The sequence below is a fragment of the Acomys russatus genome, chromosome 12 (genome assembly GCF_903995435.1).
Source record: "Acomys russatus chromosome 12, mAcoRus1.1, whole genome shotgun sequence".
NCBI classification, from domain to species: domain Eukaryota; kingdom Metazoa; phylum Chordata; class Mammalia; order Rodentia; family Muridae; genus Acomys; species Acomys russatus.
The window spans coordinates 41,156,584-41,169,381 of NC_067148.1; the positions used below are offsets into that span (position 1 = coordinate 41,156,584).

The following is a 12,798-nucleotide window of genomic DNA, read 5'->3' on the forward strand; positions in this document are numbered from 1 at the left end:
AACTAGGGCTTGAGGTCTCAGCTAACAGACATGGTAATAAGAGAAGAGCTCTGGCTGATTTTGTTGAGAACTCAGATCTGACACTCGACTTGTTCTACTTGTCAAACCAAACTCAGGCAGAAGGAGAGCATCAGCTCTAACCCAGGCAGAGTGAACCCAGGAATGCCTGGGGTTCTGAATGCCGGAGCACCTGACCACACCCAGCCACAGAGTGACAAAACCACAGGCTAGTCACAGGCATTTGAGAAAATACCCAGCAAGGCGCAAGCCCATTCCTGAGTGAAGACGCCCTGTGCACACAAGAGTGAGGGCTGCTGCAGGATGCTGAATCCAGAGACCGCTGCATCCTCATCAGGAAAACATGAACAAGGTGACCCTGGAAATTCGGAGTAAAAGGGGAAGAAGGGATTGACAAAAAGAGAGTTTTAACATTAATTTTTGTAAACGACTTAACTGCCAACTGCAAGAAAATCATCATGGCTCCAGAAGGTTAGAGTCCGTGACCATCATGGTGGAGAGTGTAGCTGAGGGCGGGGAGGTATGGTGCTGGAGCAGTAGCCAAGAGCTTACATCTTATCAGTAAGTAAGACGTAGAGGAGGCAGCTGGGAATCACGTGGGCTTTCGAAACTTCAATCATACCTCCTTCAGCACGGCCACACCTCCTAGTGCTTCTCAAACAGTTCCACCAATCGGGAACAAATATTCAAATATATGAGCCTATGGTGGCCATTCTTATGTAAACAACCACAGCAACTTATACCTCAAATTGCATCTCCCAGCAGCACTGTAAAGAGGCTGCCCCCTAAGAGTGTGGGGTTGGGTAGCTTGATCCCGCCCACACCCACATGCATCAACAGACTCAGGCTTCCATCCTGGCACTCCCCAGATGTCACCATAGAACAGAAATGCAGGGTGACTGGATGCTGTGAGGGGCCACTGCAGCCAGGCAAGATCATGTAGAGCCTGTGCCCTCAAAAGAGTCAATGCCTTCATGTACCCGCTTCAGGGTTAGGGCAGCAGGGACTTTTCAAGATAGGCCATAGCAGAAACATGGAGTCAAAGACACTCTTAGTGGCTGGAGCCTCACCAGTCCCTCCCTCTAGGCTGAATCCTCTCTTTCTCCCTTGTACCTTTCAAAGACCCTGCAGGCATGGTGCTGGATAAACTCATGGATTCTATGCCGCAGCCTGTTGTCTTCATCACTGAAGATGGCTCCATCTCTTTCTGACAGAGCTGTTTCTTGGACACCGTGACTTTTTGCCTTGATCCATTTCATGTGTCTATAGCACCACACTCTACCATGCTGGCCTGCCCCTGGACTTTTTTAACTACCATGCCTTGACCACACCAGCCTGTGGAGGGCTGGCCCCCGCTCCCTTCCCCCCCCCCCCCCCCCCCACCCCCGCCACATAGACCTGGTGTGACATGAGCCCACAGATCATCCCCTGCTCCTTTTGCTCATATGGGACCCGTGATGATGATGTGAGAGAAAGGACACAGCAAGGTGCTAAACAACAGCATCATGGAGATACATGTCACAAACTACCAGGGACCCTGTCTTCAAGGGTGTAATGCTGTGGCTTTAATCTATTTACAGTGCTGTACAACCATCACCACTGTTGAGTTCTAGAATGTTTTCACCACCCCAAGAGAATCCTGTCCAGTCAAACAGGCACCCCTGAGTCTGCCTCCTCTCAGGCTTTGATGGCCACAGATCCCAAGTCTGGGGCTGGAGAGATGGCTCAGCAGTTAAGAGCACTGTCTGCTCTTCCAGAGGTCCTGAGTTTAATTCCCAGCAACCACACGGTGGCTCAGGACCATCTATCCTGGGATCTGATGCAGGTATACATGCAGATAGAGTGCTCATATACATAAAATAAATAAATGAATCTTTAAAAAAAAAAAAACAAAACAAAACAACAGCAACAAAACAAACCCCAAATCTGCCTCTGTTGGTCTCATCTGGACAGTCCCATATACAGCTGCACCTGACACACATATCCTAAATGAAAATATCACGGATGGAAAAAATGACATGCATCAGCAGGCAGGGCCCACTGCAGTGAATGGTGGCTTCCCTCTTGATCAGCGTTTACCAGGCTGAGCACTGAGAACACCAGGCACAAATCATTAGCACAGAAGCTCCACCTTCAAAACGCATAGGTATGGCATTTACTGAATTCCAATGGCTTTTATATCTCCGTGAAGCAGAGAGATTTTTAAGTTGAACCATCCTAAGTTGGCGGCTGTCTATAAATGGAGTCTGCCCTAAGTCACTTTCTGTTAGTGGCTTCATACACTCATACCACGTGACAAGTTCACTCATGTTGTGGCACAAACCAGGACTTTTTTGGTTTAATGCCAAAGAGCCTGTGGTGCTATGGGCATACCCTTCTGTGGCTTACTCTCCACCAATCAAGGAACCTTTGGGGCATTTCTGCTCTGTCCTGAGCATACCGCTGCTGTGGCCTCTTTGTGAGGACATGAGTTTACCTTTCTGGTTGTGGCTAGGTGGGGTGTCAAAGGGGTGAGTGCAGTAATGGCAAAGCTGTCCTCCCTCTCAAGGGAGAGCTAGGTATAAGCAGACCAGGCCACCTCCTGTGCTCCTGAATCCTCAGGAGCGGGTCCCTGTCCCTAAGGGGACTCTGGGGGGCTGGGTCACAGGTATGATGGTGTGGAGAACCTAGATGTATTTCAATCCTGAGACTGCCTAGTGGTTTAAAAGGTCCGTGATGGATTTGAGACTTGAGCATGTGGCCTAGAAACGTGGCAGAATCTGAAGTCAGGGTGGCGGTGGGCGGTGGGCTGAGAAAGACCACACGGCTATTCTACTGCTTGATGGACTCTTCCTGCCACTGGTGGCTGGGGAGGGGCCATGAGCTGAGCATCCTTGGGAAGTCTAAGTGTGTCAATGGCAATTATCTCCTGCCAGTGACAGGGATGAAGCCATCTTCCTTCTCACTGGGCCTGTGGTCACCCCTTCCTGCCTGCCCCTCAGCATCTTCTTGCTCTGAGAGAGATCTGGCTCTCTCTGCCCCTCCGTGTGTGTGTGTGTGTGCATATGTTTATTGGGGGTGTAGGTTGGTGTGTGTGGGATGTTCTTTAATGGGTGGCCCCCCTCTGCATGGAGCTCTTCTGTCCTGGCTGTGTGTTGCTCCGGGGGCCTCCTGGCTTTTCATACCACCTCTAAACCCTCTCCCTCTTCCTCAGAGCTCCCATGTCCTCAGAAGTAGGACTCTTCTCTTTTGCTTTCCTTCCAGATGTTCGGTTATACTCACTTTTGGTGAGCTGTCTGCTGGCCCAAGTGCTCCCACTGGCTCTCACTATTAAGGGTGTCACCCACCTCCTCCTGACCTCCCGTTTTATCCTGATTCCCTCACCACCGGGCTTTCTTTCTAACATCTAAAACTCTGTCTTGCCAGGTGGGGTGGCACGCGCCTTTAATCCTAGCACTCGGGAGGCAGAGGCAGGCGGATTGCTGTGAGCTCGAGGCCAGCATGGTCTACAAAGCGAGTCCAGGACAGCCAAGGCTACACAGAGAGACCCTGTCTCCAAAAACAAACAGACAACCAAACAAACAACCAAACAAACAGACACTGTTAGGGCTCCCCTCTTCTGTCTCCAAAATGATCTTTCCAGCCCATCATTCCAGTCAAATATGAGCTCAGACCTTAGGCTGCTAATTTGGCTTCCATTTCTTCTTTCCTCAGACTCAGCCAGCAGCACTGGGCAGAGCCTGTTCCCTCTCCCTACACCATTTCCCACGGAGGGAGGGACTTTGGTTCCTTTGTGGGGTTAGCTCTTCTCCCTGTGGACCCAGGCTTGCCCTCTTAATTTTTTGACCACGTCTCATATAGACTATCTTGTGTTTATACAATCAAGTTCCTACTCATCTTCATGAGGCTAAGACCTGCTGTTCTGCAGCCTTTCTTCCAACTCCACAGGCCTCAGCCTGTTCTCTTGATCTCCCCTATAGCCCACTTCTCACCCCGTGCCTCCAAGAGCTAGGAACCTCCAGGCTTAGGTTCCCTGGAAGACAAGTATTGGGATGCTGAGGTTGGAGCTGTGGTTGTACAGCTGCCTCTTATTGATGCTGTGAGCCACTGTCCCGCAATGTGTTGAGAGCTGTCTCTTCTGCAATATGGAAGCTGTACACTTACTCCAGCCAAGCCATACCACATGCTCTCAACGTGGAGTAACTTCAGAGCCAAGTTCATCTCATCTGGAGGCAATGGCCTGGAGGCTGGCCTGGGAAGCAGAACACTGATGCTTCTCCCTTCAGATCTTTCTAGAATGAAGTTTAGGGGCTACGGTTCTCACAAGCAACCCCTTCGTTACTAATAGAAAAGCCACCTAGGTCACCCATGGCATGACATGCAGACCCGGAGGTCCCTCCCTGGGGATGGAGGGAAACAGCCTGGTGTTCCTTGCCAACAAGACACGGATAGTCCATCCTGAGGCATACTGAACTTGATGAAAGATAAAGAGGAGAGAGGGAGGAAGAGGAGAAGAGGCGGGAAGGCAGAAACCACTCTGCCTAAGAGCCCTGGGCTAAGGCAATAGTAACCCACCACTTACAGGTTCGACATGGCTGGCCTCTTTCGGTCTTCCTTTCACCCACTGGGAAGCTTTTCCTTACCCCTTTGAAGGCTGGCCTACTGACCAGGTTGGAGGGGGGACTCCCAGAGGTTCCCAAAGGTTGGAGATTCCTCTGGAGGGAGAGGCAGCGACGGAGGACAGCCTGTCTCTAGGGACAGGCAAGGGTGCAGCGAGGTGGATCACCCTGCCGTCACCCTGTGGGGAGCGCAGGCACGAACTCTAGTTCCCTCGCTCTAGTTGCTGCCCCGGGCTTTGGAACTTCACTTCTCCTATTTGAGCAGCTCCAAGAAGCCCTAGCAACGAGGACTCTACACATGCGCAGTGCCCTCACGCGTTTCCCGTTTCCGTGGCAACTGCGCAGCAGGTAAGGAGCTGGGGGTGGGGCAGGTTCTGCAGCTGATCACCTCTGGCTTTTGAGGTCCTGCTGGCCGCAGCGCCTCTTAGCTCTGCCCGGGGTCTTGGACAAGGACTGTCCCGGCGGCACACTTCAGTCTTCCCAACTTCAGAAAGAGTGGACTCAGAAGTCACTCCTTCGTCCTGCACTATGGCAAGTGCAGAAGCCAGCGCTCCATAAAGGGGAGGTGCCCTGTGTATGTGAGCTGTTGGAGACCTGCAAGGAGACTTTCTTTCCTGTTTGTCTTTCTTCGTCCTTGGTTAATGTTGAGGTTTACTGTCATACTTTGGAGTCTACAGTTTCCTTAGGGGCACGTCTAGAGCCTGTACAATTGAGAGAGACAGGGGTGGGGTGGGGTGGGGGCGGGGAAGAGAGGGGTAAGGAGGCAGGGAGAGGGTGGAGGGGAGAAGAGAGCCAATGCAAGAAGCTACAGGCCTGGACAACAGAACCCTCATACCATTACCAAGGGAGTGAGCAAAGGTGGCGCGAACCTTCTCCGCACAGGTAGCCGGGTGAGCCGCCCAACTGGAAGCTGCAGTGGAGACCGGATCTATACCTGGCCCAGTCCCTCTCCGAGATGCTCTTTGATGAAAGAGAAACAAAGGGGCTTGACAGAAAAGGAATTAGGAAAAGATGAGTAAGGCCAGGCAGATCTCAGTGCCTCCTGACCTAAAGGAAACCCGAGTCAGCTGTAGTGACTAGGACTGGGTAAGATGGAGACCCGTGGACAGTTAAGAAGGGTTAGCTGATATTCCTGGGGGAAAAAAGAACTTCTGGGGCTGGGGAGATGTTTCGATTGGTAAATTCTTTGCAGCAGGGAATTTGAGGATCTGAGTTCAGATTCCCCTGCACTCTTGTGAAAAGCCAGGTTCTGTGGCACACATCTCCGATCCCTGTGGAAACAAGACTTGGGACTCACTGCAAGTCAAACTAGTCTATTCTGTGAGCTCCAGGCTCAGGGAGAGATTGTGGCTCAAAAAAATGAGGCAGAGAGAGCAGTTGAGGAAGACACCTGATCTTGATTCTGGCCTTTATATGTGTGTACACACACAATACAGGGAAATATAAAGAGACATTTCTAAATGAAATAATTTCATAGAAAACAATAGCCAAAGAATGAACACATTGTGCTTTTAAAAAACAAAAAACCCCAAAAACTTTCTGTAGGCAGAGACGTGGCTCAGCCTTGACTCTGGTGCTAAGGCCTAAAGCATAGTCTTGTGAAGTTGGCTGTTGCTTCACTTGGACAATTCTCACTGGACAATTATGTGAGGTGGAAAGTGAGAGCCAGAGGGTATCAGCAGCTAGTTTCAAGGCCTCAGACAAATGGACACTGGAGGTGATGTAAATCACGGCCTGGCTGGGCCTCGAAGACCCCAGACAGTTTCTACCCTGTGTAGGTGGGAACGGCTACACCTTGCCTGATGATATCTCGAGAAGACAGATGAATACCTGCCAGGCCCTAAACAGTCCTAAAGAGAGAAAAACAGCAAAAGGTCCCTGTCTCTGTGTTGGGACCAATACCTGTCTTGCTTAAAATTTTGAGTTTTTATGAGACCAAAACAGTGGGTCCTCAGGCACTTACCCAGCAGGGAAACCTGACACTCATGAGTGGATAAAGCAGAAAGTCCACTTCATCCTCGGTCTTGGGTGATTTACACAGCCTCAGCATCTGGCTGCCAAGCTCATTGGGAAGGGAGCTTTTCTTCTTGCTGTGTTTGGAGCAAATAGGTGTTTATGCTGCCATCTGAAACGCTGGATGGGGGCAGGGGACAGACACACTTTGCTGGAGTGAATGGCCTTCATGGAGTTTGGGAGGAAGGAGTGACCATCTTGGGGCTGCGGGCTGTCCCCACAGAAGCACACTTCCTTGAAAGTGAACAGGCCTTGAGGTGGCTGTGGAAAGAGACTTGATCTACACCTGCACCCAGTGCCTAAAAGTGATCTCTGACCGTGAATCAACAGCTCAGCGGTCAGAGGGACGGAACAGAGCCCAGGCATCCCTGGAAGTCTAGGAGTGGCTTGGACCCCCTCCTTGGACCAAGGTGGCCTGGCTGGCCTCTCCCCAGGACTGCCTAGCAAGCCCTGGGAGCCACTTTGCCTCTGTCTTGTGTTGGGTGTTTGTCCCTTGAGTCCCAGGTGCTGGGTTTTCCTGCCTTGCTATGTCTTGTTCTTTCTGGGAAATGGACAGATGTTGGGGAAGAAGGATAGTAGGACCTTGAGAAGGGATTATCAGAGTCCTCACAGAGTTCCACTGGATTGGACAACAGTGGTGTGCCTGCCATGGCAGCAGACAAAAGCTCTGCTGGTCCTCGCGGCAAGGGTTATCCCTGAGAGTCTAGGTCCCTGAGCACTTGTGTCAGCCACCCTGGCAACAGGGATGTACAAAAACCTGACATTGCTCTTTCTGCATGCAAGCTCAGCTGGCCCCTGTCCAGCGGGGCAGCAGGAGCAAGTTTGTGCATGGTCAAACTCCCATGCCAGTCTCCTTTAAGTCTTCCTGACTGCAGTTCATTGGTAGAACGTGGTGTGTTTCCTCTGTCTGTGTCCTTTGGACAGAAAACAAGGACACCACCTTCCCTGGAAGGAGCAGTGGACACTTGGCTGGTTCACCCAGAAGCCCTTCCTGCACACCGTGTTTATTTCTGCATGGCTGCTGTACCCTGGTGTTTCATGGGCTGCTCGTGGCCAGGGGACTCTGTCTTAAGCTTGTAATGTCTTCTGTCACATGGTGGAGTTCATCGTCCTACCAAGGTCCTTGTGATTCCTCAGGTTTAAGCAATGCCACTGATAAAAATATCCTCCCTGCCAAAGCTGAGGAGCCTTCAAGCACATCTCAGTGTCAATCAACAGTCAGTAAGCCCGCCCCGCCCCTGCTGTCCTCCATCTTTGTATTTGCAGCATCATCCTTACCCATGAGGCCAAGCTTTGATCTTCCTGTTGCCCTCGTGTGTTTGGGGGGAACCCAGGACAGTGGTGCTTGGCAGCTCTGCTTTGTCTGTAGACTCAGACATCACTTTAATGATCTGCACTGTTTCCTGGGATCACAGGAAGTTCACAGGCCTCCACTCAACCTTCTTATCAACCAGACATTAGTTCTCTGCCATAATTCTTCATGACCTCAGTCTTCATGACCCCACAGTAATCCTTTCAGAGCAGGAATTTGGCTCCCCAGGCACACCCGAGCCTCTCCACTCCAGCCTAGACCTTATCTGCCTAGGCTCCCAGAGATACCTCATGCTGCAATGGACAGCAAAGCCAGTTCCTGCCACCAGGGCAGGCCCAGTACCACTGTCCAGTCCAGTGAGACCCCATGGGGACTCTGGAACCCCCTCTCAAGTCCCAAGTGCCCTCCTATCTCCTTCCCAAATATCTGCACCAGGGAACCAATGGACAAACACTCAACATGAGGGCAAACGGCTCCCAAGGCTTATTGGGCAGCCCTTGGGAGGAAGACAGCCAGATGACCTTGATCCAAGGAGGGAGATAATCCCTTGGGGACACAGCCACCTTTAGATTTCCAGAGAAGCCTGGGCTCTGTCCCCTGTGACCTCTGAGCTGTTGATTCAAGTTCAGAGGTCACCACACTGGCCTCAGTGAGTGCTGAGGTTCCTTCTTTCTCTACAAGAACACTTTAGCAACTGTGTTGGACTGGACTGGGCTGGACTGGGCTGGACAAGCCACTGTTCTAGCTTGTCATTCTAGAATTTTCCTTGCATGGTGTCTCTTCTGCAGTCACTGTGTTTTGTCTTAAATAACAGATGCCTTATTTTATGCAAAATGTGAATGTCTTCTTGAACAGCCTTCTGACCAGATTATCAGGTGAAAATTTATCTTCCTTGTTCTTTTGACGTATACTAAATCAATAGGGCAAATATTGATTGGTGCTTTCACCTTCTGTGAAAGCACAGTACTCCACTCAGTGCTGTGCTGAGTACTTCACTTAGCGCTGTGCTGAGTACCCCACTCAGTACTATGTTTAGCACAGCACTCGGTGCATCCACAGAGAAGGGAGCTCTGGCATAGTGGTGGAGGTGGAGGGTGTGCTCCGTGGTGTGCAAAGCTTCCAGTTGCCATGGAAACAGGTTTGTCACTGTTGGAGTGTGGCTGCAGGGTGCCTCTGTTTAGCTGTGAGAAGAGACATTGTACCAACTCACAGGCCTTATCTAGAACTGATGGTGCGTTATGTGGGCAGGGGAGTGTGCATGGATGGGAGGCAGGCAGCAATGGAAAGACAGGAAGCTCAGGTGGGTGGATACACAGAACATACTTTCTACACACAATGGAGTAACCTGAAGCCAGGAAAAAGAATGAAGGCCAGACATGGGTGACAACAGGTGTGAGCCTGGAGACTATTGTACAGTCACAGTAAACCAGACACACAAGGACACGTGCCGTCTGACTGCAGTTAATATGAGGTATTCAGAACAGGAACATTCACAGGTAAGTTAGAGATTACCACGGACTAGGGAAGAGCCCAGAAAAGGGTAAGACATGAGGCAATATTTTGAAGCCACAGAAATACTTGTGCAACACTCAGCATTCACCTGATGCTGTAGAATTGTGCATTTACAATGATCAAAGTAACAACGTTTAATGTTTGTTTTTATTATGTATAAATGGGTATTTGCCTACATGTTCATCTGTGTACAACATGTGTGGAATGCCCATGGGTGCCAGAAGAGTCCTCTGGGAGTGAAGTTACAGATGATTGTGAGCGGCCATGTGGGTGCTGGGAATCAAACCCTGGTCCTCCGGAAAAGTAGCCCGTGCTCTTAATTCCTGAGCAATGTCTCCCTTCTCCAAATCACTTGCTTTTTGGACTGCATTCGGAAAAGCGTCTTTTGCATACAGACCACCCTCCTCTCTCTTTTCCAAAATGCCTTGCACACAGATATTCTTCTTGAGTGCTCTGGTGACAAGGCTTGACCCTTATGGACTGTTGGATCTAAGCCACAGTGTGCACTTCTGGTAACTCTAGGAAGCTTTCTGTAAGATTGCAGATGTGTGCCAGAAAGACCACACATCACATCTCTTCAGGGACAGCAGGGAGTTGTGTGTCCATCACACATTTGCTGCAGTATCCCTGGCATGTGGACCTTGCTCATTATTCTGGACAGCACAAAGCATGGCTTACTCCTCCTTCATACTTTATAATATTTGCTATTAGAAACCAGGTCTTGTGACAGGAAGATTGCTATAAACTGGATGTTTATTTAACACAAGTAAAATTAAAGTAAAAAAAAAAACAAAAAAACAGCCCCCGCTCTTCTATCTTGAATGGATGCTAGAAACACCTTTAAACCCCAGTCGGCCTGTACAGACTGAGAGGGTCATTTGTGTCACTCAAAGCACATGGTGGTGTGTCTCTTGATAGTTTTTTTTTTTTTAAGGATTTAGTTTAGTTGTATTATTTGTGTAGGTTTGTGTCTCTGTGTGGGTATGTGCATGTGAGTGCAGTGCCTGAAGAGGCCAGAAGAGGGCATCAGACCTTCTGGAGGTGGAATTACGGGTAGCTCTGAGTTGCTTGGCATTGGAATTGGAACTGAGCTTGGGTCCTCTGAAAGAGTGGTATATTCTCTTAACTGCTGAGCCACAGTCCGTCCCCCCATCTGGTGTTGTTTTGTTTTGTTTTAACTGCTGTGTGCAGGAGAAACTGGGCAATGTGGCCTTGTGTGTTTATATCAGAGTGACCACCTGACGCTCATGGTTTAGAAGATGGACTCTCTGTATCAGTTACTTAAGAGGAAGAAAGGTTTATATGACTCCCAGTTTCCAAGTGCGTGTCTATGATGGTGGGAAATTGCAGTGAGCAGAGTTGCTTGCTCATAGCATCCAAGAAGCAGAGAAAAGTCCAGGGGTAAATAGTCCCTCAAGGACCTGAAACCAGTTACCTGCTTCCAGTGGCTGCTCCTAACTTCCTAAAGCTTCCACAGCCTCTCAAAAACAGTACCACCAGCCAGACCCACCTTTGCAATGTAGGAGCCATTGGGGGCAGGGCGCACTTTTACAGACAAACTCTTGCCAGGCTCCTCTGAAAACCAGGGCCCTGGTGTCCTCAGCAGCTTTCCTCTCCTCCCTCGCTGAACCCAGGCAGAAGGAGTAGAGTCTGTCAAGATAGCTTTGCTCAGCCTGAGTGGAGTCTGCAGTACGTGAGTCAAACAGTACTTCAGGAAGCCAGTCATCATTTGATGGGCACTTCAAGGGCCAGTGAAAAGAAAGCAGGAGCTTTCAGTCGACTTTGATTCTGTCCGGCTCACTGCTCAGGTAGGCCACAGAAAGAGAAGCGCACCGGGCTAGATGAAAGCAAGGTACCCGAGGTTCACTCAGAATGGGATGGCCTTGCTCCTCCAAACGGAGATGTAAGACACACTTCTGTGCCTCTGAGTTGGAAATGTCTTTCTTCAGAGACTGAGTGTTTCAGGATGACAGCTACGAAGCTGTCTGCTGTCCTGGGCCACTTTTATGTCAGGCGTCAAGTCCATACAGAAGGAGTAGATGAGGGCAGGGCGTAATACCTGCCTTTCACTAACGCAGGTTTGTTAAGGCATAGGATGGGACAGTCAGCAAGCTTACAGGAGAGGCAATCACAGGTTGCCACTCTTCTTGTTTCCCCAAGGTCTTGGGGAGTTGCAGTTCGTGACAAGGAGACTTCTGACTCTCCTCTGGCAGTTATGGGTATTAAATGGATGCTGCATGGAAGGCACTGAATGCAAATTTGAACCTGCCTCTGGCTGGGAGATAGGTAGGTCCATAAACTGTGTGGAGTCTAAGGTTCTCCTCAGAATCAACAGCATTCACACTTTGGGGCTGCCAGAAGCATCTCTTTCTCTCTCTCTCTCTCTCTCTCTCTCTCTCTCTCTCTCTCTCTCTCTCTCTCTCTCCATCTCCTCTCTCTCCTCTCTCTCCTCTCTCTCTCTCTCTCTCTCTCTCTCTCTCTCTCTCTCTCTCTCCCCCTCTCCTCTCTCTTTTCTCTCTCTCTCTCTCTCTCTCTGTCCTCCCCCTCATGTGTGTGTGTGTGTGTGTGTGTGTGTGTGTGTGTGTGTGTCAGGGTGCCTATGCACATTTGTGTAGGTATGTGGCCATGCACGTGGAGGCCTGAGGTTGATGTCTGAGGTCTTCCCCAGTGACTCGCCCTCCACCTTATTCACTGAATGAATCAAGTATCTTAGTTGAGCCCAGAGCTCATCTACAGTCAGCCTACCTGGCCAGCTCGCTCCCAAAATCCACTGGATCCTAGTTTGGTGTTGGTCGCTGTGAAACCATCATGACCAAAAGCAACATGAGGAGGAAAATGTTTATTCGGCTTTCAGTCTCTCATCAAGGGAAAGCAAGGCAGGAACTCAAGGCAAGAACCCGGGAGGCAGGGACTGAAGCAGGGACCCAGTGGTACCACCCACCTCTCCTGCATCAATTAGCAACCAATAAAATGCCCCACAGACATGCCCACAGAGCCATCTGCTAGAAGCAGTTATTCAGTTCAGATTCCCTCCTCCCAGGTATGCCTAGGTTTGTGTCAACTTGGCAAAAACTAACCAGAGCACATGTCATCGTCATCTCGTCTCCAGTTTCCAAGCACTGGAACTATAGGTGGCCTGCCATGACCTGGCATTTACATCTGTCCTCAAGGCTCAAGCTTATACAGCAAGCGCTTGAACCGCTGAGCCATCTCTCTAGCCCCAGGAATAGCTAGACGTATAAGCCAGGCATCCAATGTCTGCTCCTCACAGTCTTCGGATGAGGGTTTCGCACAGGTGTCCATGGGAGCAGCCGTCCTGGGAGCCCTGCCAGGCCAGGTCATTCC

At 50.2% G+C, this 12,798-nt stretch overlaps 1 protein-coding gene across 1 annotated transcript in view; it reads right to left on the reverse strand.

The window, feature by feature from the left end:
• Positions 1–4,728, reverse strand: part of Iqca1 (IQ motif containing with AAA domain 1) — a 112,741-nt gene extending 108,013 nt beyond the window's left edge. Inside the window, exon 1 of the mRNA XM_051154319.1 lies at positions 4,580–4,728. Within this exon, the coding sequence (XP_051010276.1) occupies positions 4,580–4,590 (11 nt within the window). The 5' untranslated portion in view covers positions 4,591–4,728. The remainder of the gene's footprint in view (positions 1–4,579) is intronic.
• Between the last annotated feature and the right edge of the window lie 8,070 nt (positions 4,729–12,798).